This window comes from Myotis lucifugus, unplaced genomic scaffold (genome assembly GCF_000147115.1).
Source record: "Myotis lucifugus unplaced genomic scaffold, Myoluc2.0 scaffold_2804, whole genome shotgun sequence".
In the NCBI taxonomy this organism is placed as follows: domain Eukaryota; kingdom Metazoa; phylum Chordata; class Mammalia; order Chiroptera; family Vespertilionidae; genus Myotis; species Myotis lucifugus.
In genome coordinates, this window is record NW_005873852.1 from 1 (window position 1) to 8,884 (window position 8,884).

At 59.4% G+C, this 8,884-nt stretch overlaps 1 protein-coding gene across 1 annotated transcript; it reads left to right on the forward strand.

The window, feature by feature from the left end:
* The first annotated feature begins 3,198 nt into the window (after nucleotides 1–3,198).
* Nucleotides 3,199–8,878, forward strand: LOC102425434 (anoctamin-1-like). Its single transcript, XM_006108611.3, has 4 exons — nucleotides 3,199–3,347; nucleotides 4,260–4,444; nucleotides 7,333–7,438; nucleotides 8,122–8,878. Exons 2-4 carry the CDS (start codon nucleotides 4,314–4,316, stop codon nucleotides 8,362–8,364), a joined length of 480 nt encoding a protein of 159 aa, XP_006108673.1. The 5' UTR covers nucleotides 3,199–3,347; nucleotides 4,260–4,313; the 3' UTR covers nucleotides 8,365–8,878.
* The last annotated feature ends 6 nt before the right edge of the window (nucleotides 8,879–8,884 follow it).

An 8,884-nucleotide genomic window follows, 5' to 3' on the forward strand; every position in this document is an offset into this window, starting at 1 on the left:
CCATCCACCTCTGAGATGGCGTGGACTCCATCACAAGTGTGGTCTCTTAGGTTGAACTGTATGAAATCGCCATCTTCATGGCTCCGACGTGGTCGCCTATCGGTGATTTTGTCCGGTTCCCATGCAACCCCACATTGGAGCTGTGGGATCCGTGGCGAGACCTGCGGGCCCGGCTTTGAGAGGAGCCTGGACACTTTGGCTTTCCTCAGGGAGGGCCGTCAGCGCCAGGACTCGAGTGTAGCGGCCATCCCCCTGCGTTCTGACACGTTAGCTTGCCCCCATCACAGACCACCAGCAAGGACTCAGAACAGACGCCCTCCCTACCCAACTTCCCGGTAGGATTCCATGTGGGATTTTTTTTTTAAATGTATTTTTATTGAGTTCAGAGAGGAAGGGAGAGGGAAGGAGAGATAGAAACATCAATGATGAGAGAGAATCATTGATCGGCTGCCTCCTGCACGCCCCCTACTGGGAATCAAGCCCGCAATCCCAGGCATGTGCCCTGACTAGGAATCGAACAGTGACCTCCTGTTCATAGGTTGACGCTCAACCAGTGAGCCACACCGGCCGGGCTTGTATGCAATTTTAAACAGCTGTTAAGGCCCTTGAACTGGCTGGCTCTCTGAGTCCCTTCTGGTCTGTGATGCTGCCTCATCCTCGCCTCTCCGCCTGCCCCCCGTCCTCCCATCACATGGGTCGGAGCTCAGCGCACGTGAAGGCCCCAGAGTCAATGTTTCGGTCCCTGTGGACCAGGAGGCCACGTCCTCGAGTCAGGGCAGCTGGGTTTCCATCTCACACGTTAAATATAAGAAGCCGGTCTTCGCTCGTGGGCCACCCAAACCCAGGCGATGCTTGCAGACCCCCCAGAGACTGAGACACGGCAGCAGGCTTCAGTTAGCGCATCACGCCTGCTCCGAGGACCACCCCGGGGAGCAGGTCTGGCATTGAACGTCTCCTGGGGGTTCAGCTGTCGGGTGGCAAGATCCTGGGTCCCACTTTCCAGATAGGAAAACTGAGGCTAGCGGGTTGACAGCCGTGCGGGGACCAGGAGAGTGGCCTCCAGAAGCTTATGCTGCACCAAAGGCCTCGCCAGGGGTGGCAGGGGCCTGCTCGCCACACACCGGACAGTCCTTGGGAAAGCTGGACCCCGTGCCCAGTGGCAGTAAAGAGCACGGCCTCCTGTCACTCTTCCTTATGATTCTCAGGTGCCCGCAGGCCCCGGTCCGGTGTTTGCTTTGGCACCCTTTGCTTGGCAAAGCCTGGCTGCCCCCTGCAGCCACATCCCAAAAGTTGCCAACCCACCAGGGTGGGAGGAGCCTGGGCAGCCTCTGGCCTCTGCGCTCCACTGTGGCCGTTGTTCCCACCGCGAGCAAGGCTTGGAGCAGGTCTCCGGGGCCTGGGGGAGGTTGGCTCTGTTTTTTTCTGGTTCTTGCGGATCACCGCTCACTTCCTGGTTCCTGTATGGTTGGTTGGAGGCATAATCTGCCTCCTTTCACGGGTTTATTTATGGGCTTCTTCGCTGTAACCTTTTCCTGAAGAGGCTTTTGTATTCCTCCTGTGATCCGTGCAGGGCCCCGAGGGGACGGAGGGCCCCAGTGGCCCCTGTGACCTGCACCCACGGGCGGGGTGGCTGGGGGAAGCTCTGCCACAAAGGCCGGCGCCTCCATCGCGCTGCCTGGGCACGGAGAGGGAGGGCGCTGCAGGGGACCCAGCCCTGTGCGTGGGAACCGGCTCCAGCTTCCCAGCCCTGACCTCTGACACCAGATTAACCCGCTTCCGGCTCTCAGCCTCCTTCTGCGGAGCCTCCGGGAACAAACTCCTGCCGGCATTCAGCTCCGGGCGCCACGTGTGGTCACGGGTGACTGCACAGCCCTGTCATGTTCCTGGAAATGGGGCTCAGCACCTGGGACGGCAGAGGCACCTTGAAGAAGGCAGCCCCCACCCCCATCCCCATAAAGGAAGCCCAGAGGTTTTTCCCACGAGCGTGGTCCCTGGCGCCTGGGGATCCGCAGGGCGGCCGTCCTCACCATGGAGCTCGGCCAGGCACCTGGGGAGAGTCAAGACGCCGAGACAGGCTGGTCTGGCCCTGGTTTTGCACTTGTTAAGCGGGACCCCACGATTCTGGTGTGGGGGTCACTCTGAGGACCACTGGCCGCCACATGAAGGCGCTGTGGCACCTGCAAGACAGGTTTCGCTCCCAACTTCGGGAAAGCTCTGCTGGCCCACCCGTTCCCCGCTGCCACCAGCCTGGCCGTGGACCCGTTTCCTCGTGCTGAGCTCAGCTGCCTCCCGAGGGAGCCCCCTACCCAGAGACGGCAACCTTCCCCAGGCTACCTGAGCCCCAGCACCTCAGCACCCCAGCTCTGAGGTCGCAAACTCAGGCCCCACAGGTGGGCCGCATGAACAGGAGACGGACACACACAGGATGCTGACACGGCCACGGAGCACATGATGGGCCGAGTTCCTGCTCTCAGGGAAGACCAAAGGGAACCACACCAACTTGTGTCTGGATTCGGTCGGCCCTCCCACGGCCGCAGGACTGCTGACCGGAGGCAGGGCCAGCAGCAGGGGGCGCTGTCACAGAATCCTCACAGGCCGGCGGGGAGTAAGAGAGCTGGCCTCGGGCGCTGCCTCCAAGCCTGTGGTTTCTAGCTTCTGGGCCACACAGACCTGGAATCATGTCCTTGCAGACCACCAACATGCACCCCCAAATCAGGGCCCAGGGGGCGCCCAGGTGCTCACTGCTCTCCTGCCCCAAAGCAGCCTCCGCTCTGAGTAGAGAAACCCCACCCGCCACAGTCTTCCCTGCTCCTCCAGGGCAGCCGGATCCTTCTCACCTGCGCTCAGGTGCACGGGAAATGGTCATTACACCCAGGATGGGACCCGGCCTGAGCATCCAGGACCCCACACTATGTCTGGCTTGTCCCTAAATATAGGGACAGAAGGAAAGAGCTGCCGTAACAGTTCTAGTCACCAACCCTCTGGGCGTGGCCTCGAGTTACCGTGCCGTGGGCTCTTATGGGCAAGAGCTGTACCCAACTTGAATCTTTGTTGTCGTAGAAAAAACGGCGGCGTCCAAGCCCATCAGTGGGTAAACAGGCTCACGGGAGCTTGTTCAGGACGACGGAGGGACCAGCTGGTGGGAAGCGCTCGTTGAGAAGTTAGGATTTGCTTACAAGCAGCTGGTGGACCAGCAGGAGCCCAGGCTCTGGGGTCAGCAGGTGCCTGTCTGGGCCAGCAGCCGGGTCCCTGAGACCCACCGCAGGGGCTAACACTGTGCTTCTGCCTCCCCAGGAATCTGGTACAACATTCTCAGAGGCATCGGGAAACTTGCCGTCATCATCAACGTAAGTGACAGCGGTTGGGCACAGGGAGGCCCTGGCTGAGCTGGCTGGCAGCCCGTCGCCCCTCCCAGGGAGCTGGGCACCCTCTGCTTTCAATCTGGGTGAGGCCGCGGGCTGGCAGCAGCGTCTCCTCTTTAGAAGTGTCCCTTGGTCATGTTGAGACGTTGTGGGGAGCTTTAGGCGGGAATCACAGATCCTCCTGAACCTTTTCCTGCGACCTTGAGCAAAATTCTCCACCATGCCCACCTTGACCCCTAAGTCCACTCTCCCCAGAGTCCTGAGAATAAACAAGAGAGAGACAGAGACAGAGAGACATTGAGAAAGAGAGATTCCTCATAAGCAATTTTTCTGCTCTTTTTTTTTTAAAAGTGCCTGGCCGGTGTGGCTCAGTTGCTTGAGCATCGTCCCGGGCACTGAAAAGTTGCAGGTTCAATTCCCAGTCAGAGCACATGCCTGGGTTGCAGGCTCCATCCCTGGTAGGGGGTGTGCAGGAGGCGGCCGATCGATGTTTCACTCTCACATCGATGTTTCTCTAAACTCTCTCTCCCTCTTCTTCTCTCTCTAAAAATCAATTTTTAAAATCTTAAAAATATATTTAAAAAACACGAGGCATGAGGATTGTACAGTGGGTGTTGTTAATCCTGTGTAACCAGAAGAAAAATGGAGGCACAGAGAGGTTAGGTGACTAGCCCAAGGCCGCACAGCTAGTAAGAGGCTGCCAGCATTCATCCCATGCCTTCCCACCCTGGGGTGATGTGTTCCCAGCTCCTTGGGCTGCCGGAGGGGCTGACAGGAATGCCCCCAACCCTGCATGTGTTCACTGGGCCTTTGATCACACCACTAACTCATGGGCAGAGTGTCCCACGAGCAGGCCCAGGGCCACGGGTCCTGTGCTCACCCCGCTGTTCCGTCCAGGCCTTCGTGATCTCCTTCACGTCCGACTTCATCCCCCGCCTGGTGTACCTGTACATGTACAGCAAGAACGGGACCATGCACGGCTTCGTCAACCACACCCTCTCCTCCTTCAACGTCAGCGACTTCCAGGACGGCACGGCCCCCAACGACCCCCTGGACCTGGGCTACGAGGTGCACATCTGCAGGTACCGCTCCCCGCCCCTCCCAGGGAAGAACCCGCTTTCTGGGAGAACCCGGTTCAAGCCAGGATTCTTTCAGGGGCAAGTCACGGGACAGCTCAGTCGTACTGCGAGAAATAAAAGATCCCTTCGTTCTTTAACTAGGAAGTCCAGAGTAGCTTCAGGCATGGCTGGATCCAGGTGCTACCATTTGCCATCAGGGCCACTCGGGTGCTGCCTCCCACCTTTGTCTCGTCTGTGCGGGCATGGTTTTCTGGCAGCAGGGAGGGCCCCAGCAGCTCCTGCTTTGTACGCTTCGGCCCAGCAGTCCCCGTGGCGAGAATGTCTCCTGCCCAGTAGTCAGCAGGCCCAGGCCCGAGTCTCGTGGACTCTGCAGGCGCTGCTGATGGCGCTGCAGCAGCAGACACTCCCGGCTGGCGAGTGATCAGTGGGCAGCGACATGGTGCCCTGCGTGCTCTGTGTCAGGGAGGGGCCCATATTTCAACATACACATAGATGGGCACAGGCACCCAGGAAAGGCAGAGGATGACCCGCTCCAACCCTCCGCCTGTCCTACCGCAGGCAGGCGCCCCAGGTGCCCCAGCCTCCGGCTCGTCAGGAGCACCAGTACCTTTGTGTTGTCTCAGTGTTCATACCAAGAACACGCTCAGGCTTGACCTATTTGTCTAAACTGAATTTTAGAGGAAGGATGATTCTGGAGAAAGAAGGCAGGGAGGTCTGAGGCCATTTCATTAGAAATCCCCTCGGGAGTGTCAGTGCTGATGTCATAGGGTCAGCCTTGGGTCTTAGGATCAGGAAGCAGGTCACAGGCATTGGTTAAGGAGGCAGCTCCCCAGCCCATGCATTAGTTCAGGTGTCCTGCTCACGTCGGGGGAGGCCAGGGAGCAGGGTGAAGGCCCCGATATTTTAAGTATCTTGTTGCTTTTACCCCCGTGGACGTGGAAGACCGTGGGCCAGACCACTGCTCTCCCCAGAATTCGCTTTCAGCCAGGTCCACCCCATCCTTTGGCCGTGATCATGGGCTGCAGGTGCTGTGAGCTCCACGCCTCCACTGGCCGCACCCGTGACAACCCACTTCCCGGAGGAGCTGGCTGTGGGAGGAGCAGCACAGAGCCCAGCCTGGGGCGGTGGGTGTGAGAGGCGGCAGAGCAGAGCTGAGAGCTGTGATGCTGGTGGCTACCATTTGTTCCTGTACTAAAACAGGCCTTGTCTCATGTAATGCTCATAGTCATCCCCGGAGAGGACATCAATATTGTTGTTCTCCCCAGGGGAGCTAGCAGGTGGCTAAGCAGAGCCACACAAGGGGGAAAAAAAAAGATCATACAGGTCAGTGCAGGTGGTGGCATCTGGACAGATCTGTAAGTGGGCTTTGAGGGATGCATAGGAGTTTGCCAGGTGACCCAAACACGTTTCCTGGTCTCCCGATGCAGCAGGCCTTGAGCACAGAAAGGAGGACACGTGTGTGGCTTCTGATGCTGGGAGAACACGGGCTGCCTGTTCCCATCGGAGTTCAGGTTGTGCAACTTCTGTGTCGCTCAGCAGCTGGCACCAGACTGTGGGTTCCCAGCCCAATCCTATCTCCGGGGTTGGCAGCTTAGCCCTCCCATCCAGCTCACTCCAGAGATAATGCTCTGTGGGTGAGGAGCCCTGTCGGTTGTGTTCCCTGCTGCGTCTGCTCCCTGGACTGGGGCCTGGCACATGGTAGCTGTTCAGTAAAGGCACACGATGTGAATAAGTGAGGGAATGCCAGGCAGAGGCCCAGGGAGGCCAGGCGATTGTGCAGGGACACACAGCAAGGCAGTAACTGGGTTGGGGTCCAGGCCAGGGCTACTGTGCCCACAGAGCCGGTGCCGCCCCTCCTCCTCTCCCCCACTGGACCTCAGCTTTTCAGTGACCAGCATGGAGCACACCTGTGGCCCCCTAGCCTGGAAACTGCAGGCATTTTTTCTGAGGGCATTTCCAATGCAGAGGGGCGTCGGCCCATTAAACCCAAGCACCCCCGGATTTCAGGGAGCAGTTGGATGGGCCTAGGTGGAGACAGAACCCTGGGTCCTCACCCTGGGCATCTCTGGGCCTGCGTGAAAGAGGAAGGGCATGGAGAGACCGGAAGCTCAGGAGCTGCCCATCACTCCCACTTGGCAGAGTGGTGGGCAGAAGGAGGGACAGAGGCAGGCTCGGGGGAGGGGGGTAGGCGCTGGTCTCTCCGAGCAGGAAGTCATTAGGCAATGTCTAAACGTGGTAACTGGGAAGGAGGGGTGGACTGTATTAGTCAGAGATAAGGCGGTCACAGCCAAGAGGCTGCGGCTGGAAGAGAGAGGAGTGCCCCTGGGCACTGGGCCCCCTGGGGCAGTTGCCAGGCAGGCCCCGGCCACGCCACTTGTATGTTTAACCTCCTCCACAGGCCACGCTGAGAAAACATGTCGTTCTTTCCAGTAGTTTCCGCTGCAAAGACTGGGCAGGTGGCTTTCAGACTGGGTTTCAGCAGACCCAGCCTGAGTTTTGTGGACAGCAGGCGTGGGTCGCGGTTAGGGGAGCCAGGCTTAGGGACCCCCACCCACTTCAGCCAGGGAAGCCCCGCTCGCTTGGTTTGACCTCCCGGGGTTTCCGGTGGGACTTCTTTTGGAGATAGGGTTTCACCAGATGGTCCCAGAGCCCGCTTCTGGGGGCCCACAGCTGGGCCTCCAGGGACACTTCACTGGGGTCCTCACTTTCCACAAAGCCCCTCGGGCCCTGCCAGCCCACGGTGGTCCCTGGCCATCCCTCCAACATGGAGAGACTTCCTGTCACCTGGGCGGCGGGGCTGCCCCTGGCGAGGCTCTGGCCTCGGGGCCACGTGGTGCTGGGCAGAACCCCAGGGTCCTCTCGCAGCCCCCGATTCCCGCCGGCGTTTGCAGGTACAAAGACTACCGGGAGCCCCCGTGGTCGGAACACAAGTACGACATCTCCAAGGACTTCTGGGCCGTCCTGGCGGCACGGCTGGCCTTCGTCATCGTCTTCCAGGTACGCCGGGCCCCGCGTCCAGGAGTTTGAGAGTCTGTGTCAGGCAGGGTCCGGGCGGCAGGGTTCCGAGCCCCGGAACTGCGGGCGTGCCCACGGAGGCATCAAAGTTCCCTCCTTTTGTGGGCTGTTTTCATGTTATCAATTGCTTTAAAGCCTTGACACTTGTCTTATTTGGTGATGCGTGACCCAGCGGATCATCTCTGAAGCCTCCCAGCCAAGGAATTCCAAATCCTCCAGAGGCCTTTCCTATTTACGGAGCTCAGATTCTCAAGCAGGCCGGCTGCCCTGGCCGGTGGCTCAGTCCGTTAGAGAGTCACCCACTACCCCCAGGTTGTGGGTTCGATCCCCAGGTCAGGGCACATACAGGAATTCAACCAATGAGTGATGATCATGCAAGTGGAATAACAAACTGGTGTGTTTTTTTCTCCCTCTCGCTCCCTCTCTCTCTCTAAAAATCAATAACGGTAAAATTTTCAAAAGAAGGCTGGCAAACATGTCGGGAGGAGCTGCTGGCAGGTCTCCTGCCTCAGTTATACCTTCCAGGAAACCGAGGCCCAGGAGCTCCAAGGGGGTGCCCAAGGCCACGGCAGGGGCGTGACAGGGGGTGGCGCTGCCAGGTGGGGCGAGGTGGGGAACATTTTCCGGGGTCCTTCCCACCCCTCACGCGCTGACTGTCCTTCCAGAACCTGGTCATGTTCATGAGCGACTTCGTGGACTGGGTGATCCCGGACATCCCCAAGGACATCAGCCAGCAGATCCACAAGGAGAAGGTGCTGATGGTCGAGCTGTTCATGCGGGAGGAGCAGGGCAAGCAGCAGCTGCTGGACACGTGGATGGAGCGGGGCCCGAAGAAGGGCGAGTCCTGCGGCAACCACAGCCCCCAGGCTGGCCCGGACGGCCCCGAAAACCACGGGGGCGCCCTGTAGCGGCCCCGGCGCCCGGCCGACGGGCACCTCTCCCGGGCAGGCGGCCCACCCCCACCAGGTCGGGTGGCTCCTGTGTTTGCAGCAAACCTTGAAGACCACCTTCTGATAGGACAACATTTTTTAAAATCTTTTTTCTGGGTTTCTGTTTTTTTTCCCTTGTTTTTGCACAAACCCATGATGCAGGGAATTTTTTATCTTTTCTCTTGGAGTTAATCAGAATGGTTGCTGGGATAGGGTGGTGCAGGCGGCAGAGGCGGCCTTTGCAGGGCAATCCTGGCGTCTCCCCTCCACCCCCCCCCCGCCCCCGACGGCGGCCGTGAGCAGAGGCGCCGGGGAGCACCTTCTGTAATCCCCCTGGCACCCTGACAGGTGGGAACAGCACCCGAGGCCCTGGGCACATCTGGTGCACCTGGAGGGGGAACGGAGAGGAATGAGCCAATTGAGACCAGTTACCCGAGACCTCACCTTGCCTCCTAGTCAGGAGAGCGGAGCCGATTTCCATCACCTTTTCTGTAGGCTC

Coding starts and splice junctions, on each gene's coding strand:
- LOC102425434 (XM_006108611.3), top strand. CDS start 4,314: ATGTACAGCAAGAACGGGACCATGCACGGCTTCGTCAACCACACCCTC. Junction 4,445..7,332: donor TACGAGGTGCACATCTGCAG/GTACCGCTCCCC, acceptor CGGCGTTTGCAG/GTACAAAGACTACCGGGAGC. Junction 7,439..8,121: donor CCTTCGTCATCGTCTTCCAG/GTACGCCGGGCC, acceptor CTGTCCTTCCAG/AACCTGGTCATGTTCATGAG.